Source organism: Artemia franciscana, chromosome 5, assembly GCF_032884065.1.
Source record: "Artemia franciscana chromosome 5, ASM3288406v1, whole genome shotgun sequence".
Classification (NCBI taxonomy): domain Eukaryota; kingdom Metazoa; phylum Arthropoda; class Branchiopoda; order Anostraca; family Artemiidae; genus Artemia; species Artemia franciscana.
In genome coordinates, this window is record NC_088867.1 from 37,134,026 (window position 1) to 37,160,028 (window position 26,003).

General features: G+C 33.8%; 1 protein-coding gene across 2 annotated transcripts in view; it reads left to right on the forward strand.

The window, feature by feature from the left end:
• The window catches only part of LOC136027362 (neprilysin-1-like), a 159,578-nt gene that overhangs the window by 110,991 nt on the left and 22,584 nt on the right, over nucleotides 1-26,003 (forward strand). For both annotated transcript variants that reach the window (XM_065704529.1, XM_065704530.1), the window contains 7 exons: nucleotides 231-327; nucleotides 6,880-6,978; nucleotides 11,420-11,497; nucleotides 12,735-12,838; nucleotides 15,006-15,067; nucleotides 19,235-19,286; nucleotides 22,593-22,660. In XM_065704529.1, the coding sequence (XP_065560601.1) occupies nucleotides 231-327; nucleotides 6,880-6,978; nucleotides 11,420-11,497; nucleotides 12,735-12,838; nucleotides 15,006-15,067; nucleotides 19,235-19,286; nucleotides 22,593-22,660 (560 nt within the window). The remainder of the gene's footprint in view (nucleotides 1-230; nucleotides 328-6,879; nucleotides 6,979-11,419; nucleotides 11,498-12,734; nucleotides 12,839-15,005; nucleotides 15,068-19,234; nucleotides 19,287-22,592; nucleotides 22,661-26,003) is intronic.

Sequence of the window (26,003 nt, forward strand, 5' to 3'; positions counted from 1 at the left end):
TACTTCTACTGCTAGTACTTCTACTATTGCTACTACCACTACTGCATTTCCTATTACCAATGCTACTGCTACTGCTTCTACTACTACTAAGGCTGATGTTATAAAGTCTTTATTTCTACTCTTTGGTGTAATATAGCTCTTTACATTTCTTTGTAGAGACATCTTTGGTGGATTTTTTTTTACAATAAATATTTAAGAGTGAAAATAAAGTAATTTTTGAATATTAATAGGTGGAAGCACTGTACTGCAAGAACAAACGAGTTCTTTGGAAGCGTTATGGCACATATGCTTTTGAAACATGATCGCCGCTATGAAATGAAAAATCAGGTAATATGTCTTTCTTCTCCTTTTTAGTATTTTCTAATTTAATGATTTAAATGTAAAAAAAGCTAATTGAGCTTAAAAATAAAACTGGTGGATACATAGGTAAAAGAATAAAAAACGACATGCATTGAAAATTATAAGAAAAAAGAAGGTTACACAAAAAAAAGAAAAAGAAATTACCTGGTCTTCTTAGACCAGGTAATTACTATACTCTTTTTGGAACAAAAAAATGTACTTACTAATAATCGTCGGCTTAGGAAGAGGAGCTCTTTTATTTTCAATGAATTTGAAAATGTTTTCTAGGAAAATAGGCTTCTAAAAAAAAAGTGAAGAACCATATTCAAACCTATAACGAGCAAAAACAAAGTAATAGTAGTTCAAAATTAAAACGAACAGTTATTACCACAGCATGTCCCGATTTAATATGATAGAAACTTTGGAGGATACAATCGTGGCTGCTTTTAGCTTTGACTTTGTACAATAATGCAACTTAAAATTCTCCTTCCTGTATTTTCCCGTCCCAACCTTCTCAATATTTTCCACAAATCATGAAAAAAAAATCACCACCCCCTGTCCCCTCCCAAATTGACACCAATGGAGCTATTAGACAACTGCAACATCGTAGAAAGATGTTAAATGAAACGTTAAGAGATGTTAATTCAAAGCTATTAATCCTTTCAGCCTTTGAAGCCTTGGCTATCTCAATGTCATAAATTCCTGTCATGTAGTAAATGGGGATTGGGAACAGTAAAAGGTATAAAACAAACAGCATTACACAAAACTTGACAGTGCAGAGGTAAGGACACTTTCCCTGTGGCCGTGGTAACTTAGGTTCGAATATTAGATAAAACTATTTTCTTTTAAATACATAATCTCTTTCGAACGCCTATTCGTTTAATGATCAATTCTCATAAAACTTTACGGTCTAAAAAGAAAAAATAACGGAAGTGTTCTTCTGGTGCGAAGTCTAAATTCTCTGCAGTATTGTGGCAGAAAAATTGTATTCGTAATAGCTCGAATTTCTGTAAAATATATCAACTACAAATCTTATATTCTTTCGGTGTCCTAAAGGTTTCTAAAATCTGTGTACATTTTTTTTAGAATATTATTTCATAAATACCTGTCAGTACAAGTACTTACGGTTGTAAGTTTTGAATTTATCAAACACTAGAATTTGCTTGGCCAATTTCAAGGATTTCTAAGGCCCCCCCCCTTCTCCTACAAAATACGTGATCCTCGTTGCTGACAGGACGGTTCGTAAGAGTTTTGGGTCAATAACACACCCAATATGAAAGTAAACTGAGTTTGCCTCTAAGTAGGGTTCTCCCCTAAGCTACTCGATGTGTCCCCAGGTTGTGGACAGGGGAATACCCTAAGGATATATACACTACCTCCGTAGGAGGTGTGGACAAAGGGGGGACATACTTCCTTGCGGTCCATAATAGAAACTGGGGCACCCTCAGGCGGGGCTGTAAATACAGGTGGGAGGAGGAAGAAGGCCCCTCGACTGCACACTCAGCAGGGCGGGACTTGTGGACACGTCCCGTGAGTTACAAATCTTCTCCCAACAATGGGCTAAACTGTTGAGCGACGCAGGTCACCATCGTTGCTAGATCCTCTATAGGAGGACAACTGCAGCAGGGTGTAAGATCTATGAAGAACGCCCTCAAGGGCTACCTTGACCTTGTTGGGTTACCCGCAAGACTGGCGAACTCTATTCCTGCTATAGGAGTAGCACCCCTCGAGGAAATTACAGCCTAATAAACGACACAGCGTTTGTACTGGATTCTCTTAATGGATATTTCGTCTGTGCTTAATCTGTTTTGGTTGGCGTTTTCGGGCTGAAAATCTCTTCCTAGCTAATTTGTCTGCTACTGATTGTATTCCTGTAGTAGCATAATATTTGAAATAATGAAAATACAATGAGTCGGAGGCAATAGGCTTGACAATGTTTTTGCAGGATTTCGACTTTTGTTGATAGAAAAGCATCAACAAGTGCTAAAAACCATGTTTCTGACCAAAATGGGCTAGGATTGCAAAAAGCATCCCTTCAACTGGATTTCCCAAGGACTTTTTGCTGTTCTATTCTAAGCCGGCTTAAGTGCTTCTGTGTAGATTTTCAGTGCTTCTGCACTGGCTCTGGGACCATTGCTTTTTCTGACGCCAAAATAATTTCAATGATATGAAGAATTGCAACAAATGAAATTGCAACTTGAAATATTGTGACGTTAAAAAGTAATCGTCTTATCAAAATTTTGATGGACGAATTCAGGCCGTTTGAACTGGAATTATTAGGAGTTTCAGAAACGCATATCCTAGGGGTAGGAAACATGAAAATAGGTGATATAGAATCTATTTACTCGGGCACGATGGGTAGGATGAGGGAGGGATTAGGGCTCCTAAGGAAGCTAGTAAGTCCTGTTTAGGTTGTGAAGGTACTAATAATAGAATGCTAATTAGTCATTTTATGACTGCAGAGTATCAGTCACAGTAGTAAATGCCCCTGTAAAACCGCTTGACAGAGATAGTAGTGACTCAGACGAATTTTACTTACAGTTAAAGGGGCAAATATACAGGACAACAGGTAGAAATATGGTGTATTTTAATAGGAGACTTTAACGCTCAGGTGGGCATGAATAGGGATAGATGGTACCTTAGCTTAGGTTAATTTGGTGTGGGAGAGGAAAACAGTACTGGCTATAGACTGCTGCAACTTATTTATAAAGAATACATTTTTCGGTCAAAAGTGGCTCATAAGTTAACATGGTATTCACATGATGGTAAGACTGCTAATCTTATTCATTATGTTATTGTAAACCGAAGACTGGCAGGATCAATACAAGATACTTGGGTATATAGGAATGGTTGTATTGATGTTAAAAGTAAAGATCACCATTTGGTAGGGTTTAGAGTTATAGCTGATATTTTGAAAGGGTAACTACCTCCCGGAAAGCAATGACTTTGACAGACACCAGAATGAGAATTTGCGAGAAACTTTCCAGGAAAAGTTGAAGACTTGGCTGGAGAGTTTAAAATTTGACTATGTAGAAGGTGGATAGAATAATTTTAGGAAAATAATTTGTAAAGTGGCTGATGGCGTCTTGGGGACGAAAGTTCGGAACGCAGCTAAGAATATTAGTGAAAGTTGCATATGTTTAATAAAGAGGAGAGGGAGCTTGCACAAGAATTATCTGAGTGATTCATATGAGAATAAGAGGAATGTAAAGAAAGTGGAGAAAGCACTAAAATTTGGAGGCCATGGAATAGTATATATAAAATTTCTGGGGACCTATAATAGTAAAATATTGTACTGACATGTTAATAAATTGAGAGGGAGTAGTCCATCCGGACTTGTCTCAGTTAAGGATAGGAATAGGGCCACAATCGGTGATAAGAAGTAAGTTAAAGAGAGATGGGCAGAACATTTTTAGAATGTGCCAAGTCGTGATAGAGTTATAGGAAAGATACAGAGGAACATGAAAAAGTTTGTAACACCTTGGATATGATGGAAGAATTATTTTGTAGGGAATAATTAGTGACAGAACTAAAAGGATTAAGAAATAATAAGGCCCCAGATGCTGATAGTGTGGTAAATGAGTTTCTCAAACATGGTGGTTTTGAGGTTAGAATTAAGTTGCTGAAAATTACGAAGATGGTTACTGGAAAAAGGGAGGGGCCTAGCGATTTTAGTAAAACCCCAATTAAAGCCCTGTATAAGCAAGGTGATAAGAGTGAGTGTGATGATTATAGAGGCATTAGCATGGTTTCTGTTTGTAGCAAATTACTTAGTATGACGATGCTTTTTAAACTTAGAATTTCTATAGTCAAAGTTTTAAGAGAAGAACAGTGCGGTTTAAGGAAAAGTAGAGGATGTGTCGAGAAAATTTTTCTCTTAGGTTTATAATTGAGAAGTGCTTGAGTCATCAGTTACGTTTAGTCCTCATTTTTATAGATTTTGAGCAAGCGTTGGATTCAGATGGTAGAAGAGCTTTAGCGAAGGTCTTACCCTTGTATGGTATGTCAGACAAATACATTAAAGAGATAGTCATATATAGGAAAATAACACTACTGCAACTAAGCTAGGAAGTGAGGCTAGTAGCTGGTGTTGTGTTAAATCAGGATTTAATCAAGGTTGTGTTCTATCTCCATTTATATGGATCATCTTGATTGACTGTCTTAAGTAGTACAGGAAAGGCAATGGGAGAACACGGAATCAAATGGGAAAGTAAAGGTTTTCTGGACTTAGATTATGCTGATGATTGAAGCATCCTTGATGAAAGTGTGAACAAAATGAATGAAGTTTTTGAGGTTTTGCGAGTTAAGGGTGCGGGAATAGGTTTCAAAATTAATTTTAAGAAGACTAAGTCGCTAAGATTAGGATTAAGTAAAGGTGAAGAAATGATGCTGGGTAACGAGAAGATAGATCACGTTTACAACATCACTTACCTAGGTAATAGTATTAGTAAAGACGAAGATATTAAATACTGGAATAATACTGGGTTGTATTTTTGGTGCAGTTAAGATGTTAAAAGTAGAACATCCGAGACCTAGGGTATTTTTTTCGCAGTTGAGAAAAGAATCTGCAAGAACAGGAAGATAAATCTGCGAACAAATGGTCGAATACTGGAAGCTATAGTAATTACTGTGGTCAATGTATGGTTCTGAAGTATGGGCGCTCCGAAAAACCGAAAAAGATTGCCTAGATGCTTTCCAGAGAAATTGCCTTTGGATTTTTTTGGGTACCCGCTATCAATCCTGCCGTCTAGGGCTATAATAAGAGCAAGATTGAGATGACTTGGGCCCGTTTTGGGGATGAAAGATAACAGATTGCCAAAGATTGTTCTTTTTATCAGAACCGTCTAGGTTTTTTTTAAAGCTGGAATTAAGGGTTAAACGGGGATTAGGTCATCCTTGGCTTAGGTTGGAGGATGTCGTAATCAAGGATTTAAGGGAAATGCCAACTTCCTGAGAGGGTGTAAAGAGGCAGGGTTTGAACCAATTGGCATGGAGGACGAGCATGCATAGCTTTGTTTACCTCAGGCGACTTGGTGTTGGGGTGAGCCACTAGTAGTAGTAGTAGTAGTAATATGAAACATTATCCTCCTTTTCCACTATAATGCAAATGTAAATAGTTAGCATTGTGCAATATTTACTACCCTTGCTCAAAAGACTGTGGGGATTGCCTTATCTTTGCATGCAAAGTATGCATATCGTCTGATGATATATATATATATATATATATATATATATATATATATATATATATATATATATATATATATATATATATATATATATATATATATATATATATATACATATATATATATCATCTTTAGATATTCGAAATCGGGCATTTTGACTGCTTTGGACAAAATGGCTATCTTAAACTTTTGATCGGATGTGTCACAGGAATCAAACAGGGACTATTTTTCAATACGAAGGCGCCTGGAAAAAAGGAAGGAAGGAGGAGATAATAAACTTATGGCGAATTGCTCTTTACTAAGGCTTTTGACTTTGGGACAGCTTTATAGGATTCTTGAGTTTTACCTGTCTCTACAAACTTCAACTGTTAAGTAAAAGATAAAAAAAGCTGATGGGATGCTTATTAAAAAAAAAACTTGGAACTTGGGAAAACAAACAGAAAAAAGAATAGCCTGTTTAATGGAGCCCTTAAGAAGAAAAAAGAATGATGAAGTTATTCTAAATGTCAATATAAGAATAAAGAAATTAATACAAAAAAGAATATTCACGTTTAACCTGGCTTCTACATAGAAATAATCTACTTAAATATTTGTAAGTTTCACTAGAATATTATTTGTTTTGCTCTTGCATGACTACTTTTTTCTCCAAATCTCATTCAAAAATACGAATTTGTATAATATTCAAGTAGTCTAGTAATCAGAAAACAAATAGAAGAGCTCCACATTCGAAGTTGTTTAGAATTCTTTCATAATGCAATAATTGGTTGGCCAATAGGGCAAAATAATATATTTCCTTCAAGGAAATCCCTTTAACGAAAAAATCATTAGGCTGTTTAATATCAAATGAAGTGCTTAGAACTCAATCTAGCTAATGGAAGAACGGAGTGAAAACCACTTAAATTAACTTTCACAGTATATTTAAGTGTATTTAATTACATAACAGCAGCCTTGGGGAGGGGTAGGATCAGAGGACTTTTCTGGGGTAGGCAGTAAAAACGTAAGAAATTTGTTTTTAGGGCAGAGATGAAAACAAATTTCATTGTGGGGGAGGACTTTGGTACCAAGCTGGGGGAGCTAGAATATCCATCTCACCCTTTTTGCGCGTGTGATTTTATAAGTTTTCTATAGTTAAACAGACAAAAATAATCCTGAATACTTCAGTGTACTGGACCGAAGTACTTTCTTTGCCACCTTTATCTGCCTATTGTTTCAAGAGTTAAGCGAGTCGCTCTAAAATCAACTACGTTTTTCTTCCCCAGCCACTTCGTATATTGGAGATTGGAAGTCAAATTTATCCTTCTTTTTAAAGTTTGTATTGCTATTTGTATTTCTTTCAAATTTGTATTTTTAGGTAACCCATTTGATACACGAAATTAGAAGATCTTTCGAAAGTTTTTTATGGGAACAGGATTGGATAGAACCAGAAATGAAAGAAAAGCTGATTGAAAAGGTTTGCAGATTTTAGCTAAAAATTCCGTATAACAGAATCAAATTTTGCTGTTTAGATTTTAATATTTAATAGTCACTTCCCTATTAGTTCCAATTTTAGTGAATCTCGTTATTATTACTAGGGTTATAAGCTACATTTCGACAGATTGAAATCAAGCTTAAAATGAACAAAAATTACTACAAACATTAGTTCGGCTACTGCCTCCTTACGTTTACTGAAGGGGAATTATATCAGTGATATTTATTTTGTACTTACAACACTGAAATAAAAAGAAATTCAGAGCGAAACAAAATATTGAACTGCTGAGCTTTCAGCAATTCAGCTATAGCTTCGCCTGTAGTAAAGGCCATATGGCTCCAATGTTTTATTATTATTGTTTTTTTCCCCAGAGGTACTTCATATGGAAGGGGTCGTTGTAGAAACTTCAAAGGGGGCTCATTCGATTAGAAATCAAGAGTTCTAGTGCCCTTTTTAAGAGTCACAAATGACCGGATGGTAACTAGCCTCCCCCCACGCCCTTTTTTCCAAAGTGTATCCGATAAAAATTTTGAGATAACCCTTCTGTTAAAAATAGTTCAAATATCATATAATAAAAACTCTGCTGTCGACACAACCCTCCAGGGTCAAGGGGTAGGCATTGTAAGTTATTCCATGGAAGCATAAATGGTTCTTATGGAAGGGATACTTCTATAGATTTTAGAGAAGGCTCATTTTATTGGAAATTGAAAGTTCTAGTTCTCTTAATAAGAATCAAAAGAGGTGGGAGGGCAACTAGTCCCCCCTTCACGCCCATTTTCCTTTAACCCATCCGATAAGAACTTTAAAATAGCCATTTAAAAAAAAAAACAGTTCATAGATCATATAACGAAGACTTCGGGGTCGACACAACCCCCCAGGACCCGGGGGCAGGCGTTATCAGTTATTCCATGGGGGCATATATGGTTTTTATGGAAGGGATGCTTGTATCAACTTCACGGAGGCCTCATTTGATTGGAAATCGAATCAAAAGATATTGGAGGGCAACTAACCCCACCCAGGCCTTTTTTCCCAAACCCATCCGGTAAAAATCTTGACATTTTGTTAAAAATAGTTCAATGGTCAGATAAGAAAAACTGGGAGTTGTCGACGCACCTTCTCAGGGTCCGGGGGCAGGCGTTATAAGTTATGTTCGGGGGGTATATATGATTCTTATGGAAGGGATGCTCATATAAGCTTCGGAGAGGGCTCATTTGATTGGAAATTGATAGTTCTAGTTTACTTTTAAGAGTCAAAAGAGGGCAACAAGCCCCTCCTAGCGCTTTTTTACCCAAACACATCCGAAAAAAGTTTTGAGATGGCCATTTTTAAAATAGTTCAAACATCAGATAGCGAAAACTCTGGGGTTGACTAAACCCCCCAGAGTCCGGGGGCAAGTATTTTAAGTTATGCCCCGGAGGTATGTAAGGGGTGGCCGTATAAACTTTGAAGGTGGCTCATTTGATTAAAAACTGAAAGTTTTAGTTCCCTTTTTAGGAGTCAAAAGCGATCCAAGCATAGATACCACCCTCTTTTCCCCAAATGCATCAAATGAAAATTTGAGATAGCCAGTTTTTTTTAAATAGACCAACGATAAGGGGACAAACATCATTAGAAAATAAAGGTTTCCTGAGAAAAACTTATTGAAAGAAAAATGAAATCTCAAAAAGAAAAAAAACGTCTTGAAAGAAGAAAAAACGCCTTGAAAGAAAAAAACGCCTTGAAAGAAAAAAAGCCTTGAAAGAAGGAAAAACGCCTTGAAAGAAAATGTAATTAAGAAGAATAAAATCTCGAAGTATTATGTAACACCGATGTGTGTACCGTCATTGCGTAACATCCCACGTGTGTGCTGTCATTACATAACATCCACGTGTGCCCCCCTAATTACGTAACACCCACGTGTAAGATTGCGTCATGTCCCACATGCCCCCCCCCCGTCATTACGTAACAACCACGGTAATCCTGAAGTAAGGAAGTCTTGGCCCTCGTAGGTTTTTACTCCCTATTATGTAACACGCAGAAGTAAATATTCCATACGATGTAATTAACGTTTCCATCTCTTGGAAGACATTTTCCTATGATGTAACAAGCAAACCCTATTACGTGGGTGTACTATACACGTGCACTATAGTATTGCGTCAGACCCATATGTGCGTAATAACGTCTTGAGGGACTAGTAACTTTCTTTCTAGGGACTAGTAACTTATTTTGTGGCACAAAATAACAATTGTGTCGGGGCCAAAAAAGAGAATTCTGAGATACCCATAGACAATCGATTCGAAATTAATTAAATAAAAAAAAACTAATTTTTTTTATCTGAAAGTAAGGAGCGACATTAAAACTTAAAACGAACAGAAATTACTCCGTATATGAAATGGGTTGTCCCCTCCGCAATCCCTCGCTCTTTACGCTAAAGCTTTTAATTGTTTTAAAAAGTAGAATTGTGGCAAAGAGTCAAACTTTAGCGTAAAAAGTGAGGGATTGCGGAGGGGACAACACATTTCATATACGGAGTAATTTCTGTTCGCTTTAAGTTTTAATGTCGCTCCTTACTTTCAGCTAAAAAAATTAGTTTTTTTTTATTTAATTTCTGAACGTTTTTGAATTAATGCATGTCTGGTTTTGGCTCTCCGCACATAAATTATTAAAATGAAATTTGTATATTAAGTCTTTTTTTGGCTAAATGGCTTTCTCTTAGTTTTGATCAGACGATTTTGAGAAATAAGGGATGGAGAAGGAGGCCTAGTTGCCCTCCAATTTTTCGGTTACTTAAAAAGGCAACTAGAACTTTTAATTTGTAACGAACGTTTTTATTAGTAAAAAATATACGTAACTTAAGAATTAACTTACGTAACAAACTTTCATAACTTTATATTTTTATTTTGTATACGAGGGGGTTTGTACCCTCGTTAATACCTCGCTCTTTACACTAAATCGTAAGTTTTGTACCAATTCTTTAAGAATGACCCCTGAATCAGAAAGGCCGTAGAATAAATAGTTGAAATTACTAAAAATACTTTAGCATAAAGAGCAAGGTATTTATCTCCTCCTAAATACCTCGCTCTTTATGCTAAAGTATTTTTAGAACCCCTCATATGCGTAATATCTCTGTTCGTTTTAAGTTTCAATGCTACTTTTTCCTTTCATTTGAAAAAACGTGTTCATGTTTATTTTTCATTGTTTTCTTATAGTAATGCTAGAGAATCCTGCGCCCTTTTCATTGAATTTTTCTTCCCCCATGACAGATTCCTCCAAGGAAAGATCCTCCAACATAGCCCCCTCTCCTCAGCCCCAGCCCCAAACAAAATAAAATCCCCCCGAAAACGTCTGTACACTTCCAAATAACCATTACTATATGTAAACACTGGTCAAAGTTTGTAACTTGCAGCCCCTCCCCCAGGGATTGTGGGGGAGTAAGTCATCCCCAAAGACATAGTTATTATGGTTTTTGACTATGCTGAACAAAATGGCTATCTCAAAATTTTGATCCGTTGACTTTGGGAAAAAATGAGCGTGGGAGGGGGCCTAGATGCCCTCCAATTTTTCATTTTTGAACTTTTCATTTCCGTTAGAATGAGCCCTCTTGCGACATTCTAGAACCACTTGGTCGATACGATCACCCCTGGGAAAAAAAAAATAAACAAAAAATAAACACACACCCGTGATTTGTCTTCTGGCAAAAATTACAAAATTCCACATTTTTGTAGATAGGAGCTTGAAACTTCTACAGTATGGTTCTCTGATACGTTGAATCTGATGGTGTCATTTTCGTGAAGATCCTACAACTTTTAGGGGGTGTTTCCCCCTATTTTCCTAAATAAGGCAAATTTTCTCAGGCTCGTAACTTTTGATGGGTAAGACTAAACTTGATGAAACTTATATATTTAAAATCAGCTTTAAAATGCGATTCTTTTGATGTAGCTATTGATATCAAAATTCAATTTTTTAGAGTTTTGGTTACTATTGAGCCGGGTCGCTCCTTACTACAGTTTCAGATGCAGTAGTTTCATGCGATGGTTCATTAATTCCAAAAGATGCACATAGTCCTTAAAACATTATCCGTTTGCATAAACATTTATTTTAAAGTTTCAATTAACTAAGTTTATTTGAGGCTTGATATTTTGTTTTCACCGGTGTATAACAGTATAACAGAATATCACCTGTTATGAGGGAGGACCGGTGCATCTTTTTAAAATGGGGGGAGGGCTTGAAGCGTCAAAAGTTCACCTTTCTTGACATTTTCTATCCTTCCTCCCCCAAACGAAATTTGCTGAAAGTTTTTAGTTTTGTGATTATTTTCAGATTGGAATTAGCATTTACGTAATCACCGATTATACAAAAAATTTGCTTTTTATTATTCCATGTATATATTATTCATTTATAATTAGTATTATTATTTTATTATTCGAATTTTTTTCTTTTATAGGTAGTATTGATGGGTAATGAGGTGGCTTATCCTGAAAAGATTTTCAATATCACAGCATTGGAGGAAGATTATTCAAAGGTAATTTTGCCCAGAGAATTATCCGTGCAAAATGATTTTGATTTTAATTTGGGTAAATTTGACAAATTTTCCGAAAAATGAAACAAAGAGCATTACCTTGGTGAAGCCATACCCCTCCCCTTTCTGTGAAAGAGTAAAAAGATATAATTATGGCCACACTTATGCTATACTCCGAAAAAAAGACATTTTAAAAAGTAAAATCTGACGGTTAAAACGCTTTTTTTAAATCTTTTTACTCACCTCCCTACTAGTAAATGCTTAGACATGAGAGTGATTTATATAAAATTAAACTTTCATAATATAATAAATGCGTTTGCAACCACAAAAAAAAAACAGACAAATGAAAGCACACACAAGGAGACCAAGTTTTTTTTTTAAATTGCATTGAACAAACATTTGTATTTTCTGACAGTTTGAGGTCTGATTCAACTAATTTTCAGACACTATGTATTGGATTGCAATGCAAAAAAGCACCTTAGTTGTAACAAATCTGGACAGGTTTGCTTAACGGTTGGAACTTGAGAGTCTCATATGTAAATACGTTAGAAAAATTTAAATTTACGATGCTAAAATATAACATCGCAATCCTACACAGGGATAATGCTTTAAGTGTTGAACCGGAATTACGAGGAAATTTTCGATAAACAACAAGATTAAAAACAAGGTTAATTTACAATAAAAAAAGTTTTTCTAAGGGAAGTAAAGAGCTAAGTTGAATCTTAAAACGAACAAAAAATATTGCTCCACAGTCTATCTAATATCCATCGGTAAAGCCAGTGCAAATAACCAACTGATAATATTTCCTTATGTCTGTATGATTATTGAAAGCTAGAGATACGTGCAAATATAATCAGGTGATGCCCTTTTGTTGGTTGAACTCACATCATTGTAATCTGTTGATATAGTTTGAGACCTGGTATAATTATTTGAATTAATCACATTAGGAATCAAATTTCCAGTTTTCCTATCGTTTCTTTTCTTCTTAGTAAAATCTATTATGCATAATTTCTATCATAAATATAGATAAGAAAGATCTGCTGGAAATGATAAGAAAGCTGATTTTCTTTGACACGTCGAAGAAATGTTTCTCAATATGTATAAACCAAATTTCAAAGCTTATTATTATTGCTGTCTTTTTTGCTAAGCGAAACTTTTTTTTTTTATACTTTTATTGAAAAGCACTTCCCTCTTTTTACAAAAAAAGGTAAATATATATAAAAAACGTATATGTTTTTAGGTATATATTGAAGAAGAAAACTTCTTTTTCAACGTGTTGAGGCTTCATACACGATTTGCTTCAAGTAATATCTTCAAAATGGATGTTACTCCAGCTAGAAAACGGTAAGTTACAATTAGCTATGAGATTCATTGATATATATATACATATACAAACACCAAAAACAAGAAGAACAATAGTGAATTTCTCAAGACAGTGGGAAACAAATTAGAATGAATAGAATGAATTAGAGTTGCTGAGAACGTCCAAGGGCCCTCCTCAGCAATAAAAATAAGAAAAAATAACTTACAAGAGGATAAAATCAATAAAACTAAAATGAACAATTTTTCAAAAAAGTCCCAGCATCCTTACCTCAGCGAAGTTCAACCAGGACTCTTCTTGAAGTTCAACTAGCGAAGTTCAACTAGAGTCCTGGTTGTAATATATATATATATATATATATATATATATATATATATATATATATATATATATATATATATATATATATATATATATATATATATATATATATAATATAGATATATATTAAATATATATATATATAGCAATTGAAAATTTTCAATTGCTTTGGTGCATTGTAATAAATGTAAACAAAGAAAATGCTTAATAGATGGGAAAATCCTTAAATAATAAAACCATTTGTTGTAGTGCTGTCTCGGAAAATGTCAAAAAATGTCTCGAAAATGTTTTTTATATATTTTATAAAAGTGTTTTATTCTTGTTCTCTGGGGTCCATTACAAGCAAAGCTTCTTGGGCCTAGTAACTGCTTTACTTTTGTAATAGTTTTTCTTTTAGTATTAATAAATTGATTGATTGATTGATATATATATATATATATATATATATATATATATATATATATATATATATATATATATATATATATATATATATATATATATATATATATATACATATATATATATATATATATATATATATATATATATATATATATATATATATATATATATATATATATTTATATTTATATTTATATTTATTAGGAGAAAATGTCATGTGCTGTCTCGGACCAAGCATAAAGACAGTTTTGCTCAAAAGATTATTAGGTGGAAATTAAACTGTTGCAAGCTATTAAATATGAAAAACAACTTCAACTGAAATCAAAAAGAACTTTCTCAACTAGAAAATTTAACCTCCGTTCGAATCAGCCTTCTTCCAGTCTCCTAGGATCGTTGGTTTGGTACGATCATCCCTGAGCAAAATAAGAACAGCAAACAAATAAACATGCATCCATGGTCTTTCTTTTGGCAAAAAAAAGAAATTCCACGTTTTTGTCGATATGAGCTTGAAACCGCTACAATTGGGTTTTACAATATGCTGAATCTAGTAGTGCGTAATTTTTGTCAAGATCGCTCAACTTTTGGGGGAGATTTTTTCTTTTAAGAAAATGTTTAAGTTTTCCTGGCTTTTAGCTTTTGATGGATAACATTAAACATATATATAACATTAAACATAATATATATAATTAAACTTAACCTCCGTTTGAATGAGCCTTCTTCCAGTCTCTTAGGACCATTGGTTTGGTACGATCACCCCTAAGCACATAAGAACAGCAAACAAATAAACATGCATCCATGGTCTTTCTTTTGGCAAAAAAAAAGGAATTCGACGTTTTTGTAGATATGAGCTTGAAACCCCTCCAATTGAATTTTACAATATACTGAATCTAATAGTGCGTAATTTTGTCAAGATCGCTCGACTTTTGGGGGTGTTTTTAAGAAATTTAACGTGTTTTCAAGACCTTTGGGGGTACTTTTAAGAAATTGTGTAAGTTTTCCATGGCATTTAGCTTTTGATGGGTAACATTAAACATATATATATATATATATATATATATATATATATATATATATATATATATATATATATATATATATATATATATATATATATATATATATATATATATATATATATATATATATATATATATATATATTTATATTTATATTTATATATTTGAAATCACAATAAAAAGCAAATTCTTAGAATGTAGCAATTTCCTCTGTAAAATTTTTGGTTGCTATTGAGCCGAATGGCTTCTTACTTACAACTCGTTACCACGAACTGTGAAGGAAAAAAAAAACTAAGACAGAAAACACAAAACGTCCTGCCTAAGATTTTGTCACAAGAAGTACCTAAACATCACAAAAGTAAAACCATTACAAATAGGTTGAGTTTTTAAATTGGGATCATTATTAATTCATTAAAAATCAACTAGCTTAAACATCCATTTATTCTAGAGATTGGGAAATAGTGCCATTTACTGTAGATGCCTACCATATTCCTGCTTCAAACGAAGTTAGTAAGTATGCATTTTTGTTATTTTTGCATTGAGGGCTTTGTACAAGAAGCTCTTCCTCTTCGTCTGTCTGTATATCTCTCTCCCTTTCTCTCTCTCTCTCTTTCACTCTCTCTCTTTCTCTTTTCTCTCTCTCTCCCTCTTTATCTGTTTTCTCACTGTCTCCGACTTTGTTTTTCTCTCTCCATCTCATAAAGCTTTATTTTATTATGGATTTGTTGTTCTGAGATGAATTAGGATGGGGAGGGCTAACAAAATTGGATATTTTACATAAAACAAAGGTCTATTCAAAAGAAGAATGTCTATTTGTTACGTTACAAAACTACAACAACATATGTTAAATATATTCGAATGTTAATATGAATTAAGGGAAACTAAATGGGAGAGAGAATGAAGGAAAAACGAAGAATAGTACAATGGGTCTAAAATAAAAGAATTATCTACATGAGGATGTTTTAGTTTCACAAATTACAAGATGTTTCTTATTAATTTTTCTAACAGCCCTATAAGACCATTTTTAAACAAACTAAAAGCTAACAAATGTCTAAGCCTCTAAGCCCTTCTAGCCTCGTAATTCCAAAAGTTATCATGACATCGGCAAATAATGATGTGGTTTCTTCCGGAGCGAGCTTCCTATTGACATTGGTCACAGGACGTAAGCAGTACTTCTCACAAACTCAACAGTGTTTTAAAAATCGTCCCAATGGCTCAAGGTCATTTTATAGTTTATGTCACATTCCCTTGTAACACGTAGTCCGTATGGAAAAGGTAGAGTTATAATCTAAAATACTAAATAATAGAAAACCTTCTGAGAGCACTTCTGACATTGCCCAGTTCATTCCTGTTTTTCTTTGTCATCTCATCTTTTTTCGTGATGTAACGTACATACTTTCCTATCCGCCAAATATAAAAGAAAACCATAAAGATAAATATTACCTTCTATTTGCATATCTTAGCTGTGTAGCACTTCAAATGCATTTTGCATATTTTATTGTTCTGATTTAGATACATTATATATCACCGGTGTACATTGAAAATCTTGTATCCCCTTTTGGCTCTTCTTTTTTTTGTCCCCTTGCTAGGTCGTTTGCTGACATTTGATAAACCTTGAGAATTCTCTTTTTCGATTCAGAATATTTATGATTCAATGTTTATCACTATTTTTCATGTCTTCTAGAAACTTAAAACTCTAATTGGTAAAAACTCACTTTTTGCGTAAAACATGTAATGAGTTTTAACGGTTGATCCAGAGGTCATGATAAAATAGTTGGAAAAAGTCAAGCTGATTAAGTTGCTTCTAGATTTAGATGGACATCCCTTACGATAGTTGTTTCGCTATTATTTTCAGCAGGTTATGGAGATGCTATCCCTATATTTTCGTTTTAATTAGATATTACTAGTGGACTATATAGGACAAGTCTATCTTTACAGTTCAGTATACGATTCTGGACGAACATTGACTGTTTACGCGCCTCAGAGTTCGTAAATGAACAAGACCCCTTAGGTTTTGAAAAATTTCCAGCTATTGACGAAGAGCAAAAAATAGGAAATATCTAAGACTCTTCAAATTCAGAGGCAGTGTCATCTTTCTGGACAAACTTGTCCTTCTAGTAGGAGATCTCTTTTGCTTTGATAAAACTAAAGAGTAATTTTGTCTATTATTGTTACAGCAGCTTTCTGAACTACATCTGTTAGTTTGTAGGAATACTTGACGACTTTATTTGAATTTAATGATTTGAATTTATAAGCAAGCGAGCAGTTTAAACTATATTAATTAAGGAAGTGCCCTTTGTAAGGCTGGCTAAAGAAATAGACTATTATCAAGAAAAATACTTATTTCACGACATTGTATGGCAAATAAAATGGACCATGATCAAGAAAAATACTAATTCAACGACAGTGGAAGAAAAAACGTGAGTATAACACAATTGCAAAAAATATGCGAAAAAAGAAAAGGAAAAGAAAAGCAAGAGGTTTTGAGAGAGAATGCACACTCTCCTATCAATATCTCTGCATAAGATAAATAAAAAAAAACTAATTTTTTTAGCTGAAAGTAAGGAGCGACATTAAAACTTAAAACGAACAGAAATTACTCCGTATATGAAATGGGTTGTCCCCTCCACAATCCCTCGCTCTTTACGCTAAAGCTTTTAATTGTTTTAAAAAGTAGAATTGTGGCAAAAAGTCAAACTTTTGCGTAAAGAGCGAGGGATTGTGGAGGGGACAACCCATTTCATATACGGAGTAATTTCTGTTCGTTTTAAGTTTTAATGTCGCTCCTTACTTTCAGCTAAAAAAATTAGTTTTTTTTTATTTAATTTCTGAACGTTTTTGAATTAATGCATGTTTGGTTTTGGCTCTCCGCACATAAATTATTAAAATGAAATTTGCATATTAATTCCTTTTTTGGCTAAATGGCTTTCTCTTAGTTTTGGTCAGATGATTTTGAGAAATAAGGGGTGAGGAAGGAGGCCTAGTTGCCCTGTAATTTTTCGGTTACTTAAAAAGACAACTAGAACTTTTAATTTTAACGAACGTTTTTATTAGTAAAAAATATGCGTAACTTAAGAATTAACTTACGTAACAAACTTTCATAACCTTATATTTTTATTATGTATACGAGGGGGTTTGTACCCTCGTTAATACCTCGCTCTTTACACTAAATCGTAAGTTTTGTCCCAATTCTTTAAGAATGACCCCTGAATCAGAAAGGCCGTAGAATAAATAGTTGAAATTACTAAAAATACTTTAGCATAAAGAGCAAGGTATTTATCTCCTCCTAAATACCTCGCTCTTTATGCTAAAGTATTTTTAGAACCCCTCATATGCGTAATAATCTCTGTTCGTTTTAAGTTTCAATGCTACTTCTTCCTTTCATTTGAAAAAACGTTTTCATGTTTATTTTTCATTGTTTTCTTATAGTAATGCTAGAGAATCCTGCGCCCTTTTCATTGAATTTTTCTTCCCCCATGACAGATTCCTCCAAGGAAAGATCCTCCAACATAGCCCCCTCTCCTCAGCCCCACCCCCAAATAAAATAAAATCCCCCTGAAAACGTCTGTACACTTCCCAATAACCATTACTATATGTAAACACTGGTCAAAGTTTGTAACTTGCAGCCCCTCCCCCAGGGATTGTGGGGGAGTAAGTCATCCCCAAAGACATAGTTATTATGGTTTTCGACTACGTTGAACAAAATGGCTATCTCAAAATTTTGATCCGTTGACTTTGGGAAAAAAATGAGCGTGGGAGGGGGCCTAGATGCCCTCCAAATTTTTTGGTCACTTAAAAAGGGCACTAGAACTTTTCATTTCCGTTAGAATGAGCCCTCTTGCGACATTCTAGGACCACTTGGTCGATACGATGACCCCTGGGAAAAAAAAAAAAAAAAAAAAACAAACAAATAAACACGCACCCGTGATTTGTCTTCTGGCAAAAAATACAAAATTCCACATTTTTGTAGATAGGAGCTTGAAACTTCTACAGTAGGGTTCTCTGATACGCTGAATCTGATGGTGTCATTTTCGTTAAGATCCTACGACTTTTAGGGGTTGTTTCCCCCTATTTTTATAAGTAAGGCAAATTTTCTCAGGCTCGTAACTTTTGATGGGTAGGACTAAACTTGATGAAACTTATATATTTAAAATCAGCATTAAAATGCGATTCTTTTGATGTAGCTATTGATATCAAAATTCAATTCTTTAGAGTTTTGGTTACTATTGAGCCGGGTCGCTCCTTACTACAGTTCGTTACCACGAACTGTTTGACAAATATGGCAATGGTAAAAAAAAGAACAAAATGTACAAAACGTGTATTCGCATACGAGTTTTTTTCTGGATATACGAACTGAGACTAAGTTTTCGTCACTCTTGCGTTTGGGTTGCTGCTTTATCGTTTGCAAAATTATTTCACGCATGAGATAAAAGGTTTGATATTTAGGGAGAGGGTAGGTGTTCAAGATAATGGGTTTAATTTAATTCCAGAATGTTGTAAGTGAATATTTACGGATCGTATATAACTGTTTGTCCCTCCACCCTTAAGGACAATTACATGGGTGGGTCCTGAGCCTCTTCCTGGAAATGCTAGCCTATACTCTCATTCAGGTCTTTTCATCAGCTTAATGTTTATTTAATAAAATTAATCATATTAATAGAATTTATTTATTTATAGTTCTACCTATTGGAATACTGAGAGAGCCGTTCTTTCATTTGGATTACCCTAGGTAAGTATATTTATTTATATTAATTGTATTCATGCAAACTCACAGAAATTCGGTATAGGCTGTGAAGTCAACATTGTGTTCTGAAGAAAGGGAAAGAAGACTTTAAAGTACTTTTGTGCAGTGGTCACCTCTCTTTATAAATTTAATAAGCAAAAAAGTTATGTTCTTAATAGCCTACCCAAAAGGAATTCCTTATCTGTTGCTGCAACTTCTAAAAAGATTCTAATTTTTCCCCAGAGCTCATTTAACGTTCAAAAAGTTTCGATCAGCTGTAGAATATACATTATTAAGAAAAAAGCTACAGTTTAAGCTCTAGTTTCGATCCCAGGTGCAGTGTTCGTCATAATACACCCAGCAACAACAGAGCCATAGTAGGGCGAAGTCTTGAAAATAAACCTAGAAATTCCTGGTTTGGAAAGACACCTCAAATCAAGTCTTGTGTTTTGAATGGCACAAGATGCTAGACTCTGTGTAGAATTAAATGAAAAAAACAAGTTTTTTAACTGAAAGTAAGGAGCGACATTAAAACTTAAAACGAACAGAAATTACTTCGTATATGAAAGAGGCTGCCTCCTCATCAACGCCCCCCTCTTTGCGCTAAAGTTTGACTCTTTCTCTCAATTCTTCTTTTTAAAACAGTAAAAAAAATTTAGCGTAAAGAGCGGGGATTTTAGTAGATAGGAGTTTGAAACTTTTACAGTAGGGTTCTCTGATACGCTGAATCTGATGGTGTGATTTTCGTAAAGATTCTATGACTTTTAGGGCGTGTTTCCCCCTATTTTCTAAAATAACGCAAATTTTCTCAGGCTCGTAACTTTTGATGGGTAAGACTAAACTTGATGAAACATATATATTTAAAATCAGCATTAAAATGCGATTCTTTTCATGTAGCTATAGGTATCAAAATTCCATTTTTTAGAGTTTTGGTTACTATTGAGCCAGGTCGCTCCTTACTACAGTTCGTTACCACGAACTGTTTGATTCAATGAGATCCAAGTAAATTGGTTGATTTTCAGAATGCATTCACACAAATCTCTGTGACTCATAAGTATATAACTAAATAAGAAACTGTGCCTACATAGCATATATCCTCGTGCCCAAAATAAGAGAATTTATTTTATATTTTTATAATTTAACAGGAGAGCAAAGACGTTGTATATAAGTTATTGTGAGGACCCAAAGACTCGTTGTAGGTATTTGTGGGTCTTATTACAACGAATCTATTAAAGATTTACTTATTTAAGATTTACTTATTAAACTTGGGCAAATCAAAATTAGCGTAGGTGTTAAATTTTTCGGCGAAATGGCTTTCTCAATGGACACCGCCCTTTTAAAAGGGACCCTATTCACCCACATAACATAATAAATTCAAAGCGCAAACACCAAGCTCGTTTTCAAACTATAAACAGTTCCCTATGATAAAATACAATACCAACATTTAAATAAAAAAATTAAAAACTATTATTTCTTAATGTTTTTACTCCTTAAAAGTTATCTCTGACAGCTCCAATGGACGTAAATACATTCGTATAGGGCATAGCAGACTTTATCATAGCCTAAGTTTGTAAAACGCTAGGAACCCAGCTGAAAATATTCTACTGGGATTATAAAGGAATAATTTTGCAGAAACTTTAACTATGTCTCGAAAAATAATAGTCAATACTTAAAGTTTCTCATGGAAACCTATCAACGATATTACCTTCAACGAGTCTCAATAAGAAAACATGAAAAATTTTATTTTGTAGCTGAAAGCTGTGCTTTTATTTTGGAATATATTAGGTAGTATCTGAGCAAGAGCTATTGAGACCTTTTTCAATACCAATCATGACATGTATTCCCTACCTCCTAAGGAGTAAATATGCTTCTGTAACGAGTAAATAAAGATTCACTAAAGCGATCTTTCTTACTTTTTGATAGATTAGTGAAAAGAATTCATTTTAAATACATTTGTTTTCTTAGTGGTGATAATTTAGTATGGAGACTAAGGCTGAAAATCTGGTGAAATAATGGTTTTAGGGGTGTAAATAATCTGGGAGATCTAGGACTAAATCAACCATACTGATTAGGGATATGTCAGGATTATAAATGCTAAACTCAAGCTTGATAGTTCCGCACTATAAAGATCGTTGGTTTTTTTGGCTCAGACCAAGTCCAGCTTTCCACTAAAATATTGTACTTGTTTCCTGCATACCTAGTCAAAATCTTAAAGTCACCAACAGTTTGGCAAAAACCAGACACCAATTTTCATTTCATTATTGTTATGGCCTGTATCGATGTCCTGGAATGAAGAAATCACATGAGTGACGCCAGGACAAAAAATCATGAATTTAGGTTTCCTATAATACTGGCTAAGCACAATAGCTAGCTGGTTATTGGTGTGTTATTTATGTGGGTCATGCACAGGCGCCATTACACAAACAGAAACTTAATCAAGTAAGCTTCAATAAGGTCAGCTAAAATCAAGTCACTATATTTAGACAATATTAGATTTGCAAAATAGTTGGCTATTAAAATTTCGCCTAATATATGCAAGACTTATACGCATTATAAACCCGCATTATAAACTTATACGCATTATAAACCCGCATACCAATGATTCCTAAAAACAAGACAAAATAATAATATGTTTTTAAAGACATATCATCGAACGTCAAATATTTGACTATATTCCTATCACCAGTGTGGCAGCAGTGCTTGCACTCTCCGCAAATTTTCGGGGGTTTCCCTAAATTCGTTAATATGAAGCAATAAATTGCCAATTTCCATCAACCTAGTTTTTGACGAGATTTTAGAGAATCTAATTATGTCTCGGGGAAACTCGGAGAAGCCCCAAAAAGTCAGAGATAGTGGAATTACAACACGACAGCAATAATAACAACAAAACCATTAGAAAATTGCAGTGTCATCTACTTAGCCAAGAATAAGTCAAGAGTAAATTGAAATAATTTACCCATGAAGTGCGCTACGGCCATCTTTATATAGTTACAATCAGCAGGTCGAAAGTATTGTTTGCAAAACTCAGAAGCCATGTACTAAGATATTTCATAAAAATTGTTATTTCTTCACTTTTTTATTTTGGCCTTTAAACTAGTAGATAATCCACTGAGAATTCAAGTAAATCAGCACCCATTTCATTAATCGTCGTTTCCCTAAGTATTTCTCTTATCTTCTGAATAGTTTGAATGTCGCTTACTGCCTTTTGAATTAGAAATACTGTTTTAATTTTGTTTCTCATTTTGCTTTTTTGAATGTAATTACTAATTAGTTTGACGAATTGAATTATTCCATTGTTTTTGTCTTTTTCAGCTTTCTGACGTATCCAAGCCTTGGAGTTGTTATAGGACATGAAACTATCCATGGATTTGATGAACATGGTAAGTTTAACAGCACTAACGGTTACCGTATTAGGTTTCTGTTTCTATTTACTGTTTACTATTTCTTTAATCTTTTGATTTTCTTTTCTGACTCTTAGAATATTATTCACTAAATTTTTTTCAATAATTACGTCTAGAATATCTTGTAACTTAATAATATGTAAATTTTTGTTATTTCCATAAAATTGTACGGCGTATTATTAAGTTTACGATTCTTTAAAAAAGTACGCAAGATCCAAGACTTACTAAAATTTATAAAGATTTTCATCTAAAAATCATGTAAAAAATTGGCTATGGAAGGTGCTGTCTCCTAAATATCTACTTCTAAGTTACGATGGGCCTCTATTCAAAAGAATATTCTGTTAATGTTTCCAGAAGCAGATCGGGGAGATTCTGTATATACTTTTTGTATTTAATTATATGCTATTAAACTCATCAGACATACATCTTATTAGTTTGGAAAACAGGTCTGCAAATAACTATTTAAAATGAAATTTTGCAGAAAGTGCATTGTTGTATGAACAAAAGAAAAAGCAAATAAACAGCGGTGATAAAATTTGACAGAGAGGTACAGAATAAGAGAGAGATAAAGAGGGAAAATAAGATATAAAAAAGAGATTAAGGGAGAAGGAAAGAGAGAGGGAGAGAGAGAGAAATCAAATGAAAAATCATGTACACTCTATGGAGATATGAAGCAGTAATATTTGTCAAAACTATTTTATAGCCTAGTTTTTTTTGCTCCAATAGACTATTATCGAAATATCGATCTTGTTTTCGACAAATTGTTGCTTAGCCTTTTTTTGTGCTATCCGTGCCATAAATTGTTACCTAAAAATTGTGAGAACTTAAATTTTTCATTCGAATGAGCCAATCTAAATATTCTATAATCGTCAATTCGGTAGATCAAACCTGATAAAAAAAAACAAACAAATAAAAACCAGAAAAACACGCAACAGTAAACATCCTTCTTGGGAAAAATGAAAATTTCGTATTTAAACAGATAGGCATGAGCGCCCATAAGGGGGGATAGGAGGACCTGCAGCCCCCCCCCTTGTTGAATGACGCAGTCTTTGTTCTGAGATTTCTATAATACACAATTGGAAGTGCCGATTAGACCCGGTAAGCCCCCCCTAAAATTCAGCTTTTGGGTGCCCATGCAGATAGGGCTTTAAAACCTTTGCTCTATTGTTCTAAGCATGTTGAAGGTAACTGTTCAATTTTCTTCACGAGGATTATTCTGATTAATTTGGGTTGATAACTTCAATTTTGATAAGTTTTATGCATATAAGATCAGCCTAAACACTGAATTTCTGTTGATTTAATAAGTATATTACCAAAGCTTTTCTTAGAGTTTCAGTTCCTATTAAGAGGTTCTCTCACCTCAATTAATCTTTTAATCATTTTTAATATTCTTACCTCGAATGGTACTGTCAAAGATATGCATTTTTAAAGCAACGGTATTTCGCAAGTGTTTCCCATTAAACCCTCTCTTTGGCTATCAACTTTGAACAATCCTGATTTCTCCAATTTTAATTGTTTTATTGTTTCAGTTACATATTGTATTTCCTTGTGTTCTCATTTATAAAAAGAGTCTAGCCGTCTGAGCTGCACGATGTGTAACGGAAACCTTCCAAGACCTGTATAAGGCTTTTCTAGAAAAGGAATTACAGCAATCTTTAGTTTTTTTCCATAAGTTATCACCTTCAAAGATATTAGTTTATTAATTTAATTCTAGGCAAGTATGTCGATTTAGCATTAATTTATTAATAAGCGTTAATTTCTTGGCAATATCCTCTTCTTGTTTAAAATTTGTATGCATTGCAAATTAGTTTTCTTTTCATTTTATGTCATGGTGTTGAGAAACGATCTTTCAAAATCTTAACTGCAACAAAACCGTTAGTTCTTTTTTTCCCTATATATATATATATATATATATATATATATATATATATATATATATATATATATATATATATATATATATATATATATATATATATATATATATATATATATATATATATATATATATATATATATATATATATATATATATATATATATATATATATATATATATATATATATATATATATATATATATATATATATATATATATATATATATATATACTAGCTGTTGGGGTGGCACTTCGCGCCACCCCAACACCTAGTTGGTGGGGGCGCTTCGCGCCCCCCCCAAGCTCCCCCGCGCGCGTAAGTCGTTACGCGCCATATTAGTTACGCGCCATTGTAGTTGTGTCCCTATGTCCCACCTGTGAATATAGATATATATATATATATGTTTTTAACTAAGTAAAACTTGCGAATATACAACATTCTTTGCTGTCCCATTGTCTGTGCATATAAATAGATTGTTTACCGACTCTTGAAAATGCAACATATAATGGTCCATGGGAAAACAATCCGTATTCAGATCTATACCTCATGATTCTAATGATTGCCCTTGAGCTTTGTTGATGGTGATTGCTAATCTACCATTCCCTGTGTCGCCATCGTCATTTATATATCCCCTTGTGCCCCCGGCATCCCCTTTGTAGTTTTGTCCCTGTGTCCAGGTCGTCATTTGTGTCCCGGTGTCCCAGTCTGTGATTTCTCTTTGAGTGTCCCGGGCGTCATTTATATTCCATGTGTCCCGGTGTCTCGGTCGTCATTTATATCCCCCTGTGCCCCCCGGCGTCCCCGTTGTAGTTGTGTCCCTGTGTCCCGGTCGTCATTTATATTCCCTGTGTCCCGGTCGTCATTTGTATCCCGGTGTCCCGGTCTGTATATACATTCGTTTTTTAGTTTTGTTTTTCTCCTTTATTTTTTTCCTTTTTCCTTTTTTTTCTTTTTTAGTTTATTTAGATTTTTAGATTTTTTAGTTTTTTTATTAGTTTTTATTTTTTTTTCTTTTTAGTTTTTTTTGTAGTTTTTACCTTTTTTTTAGTTTTTTTTAGTTTTTTTACTTATATCCTGGTCGTCATTTATACTCCCTGTGTCCCGGTCGTCATTTGTGTCCCGGTGCTTTGTTGATTGCTAATCGAACATTCCTTTTGTCCCGGTCGCTTTCTCTTTGAGTGTCGTCATTCATATTCCCTATGTGCCGGTGTCCCGGTCGTCATTTGTGTCCCGATGTCCCGGTCTGTAATTTCGTCAGTTGAAAACTTATGATGAAATAAATTTTTAATTTTTTCCCTTTTTTTGTTTTTAGTTTTTTTTTATTGGTTTTTACCTTTTTTTAGGTTTTTTAGTTTTTTTCTTTTTTCTTTTTAGTTTTTTTTGAAGTTTTTATCTTTTTAGTTTTTTTATTTTTATTTATATTTTTTTAGTTTTCTTTTTC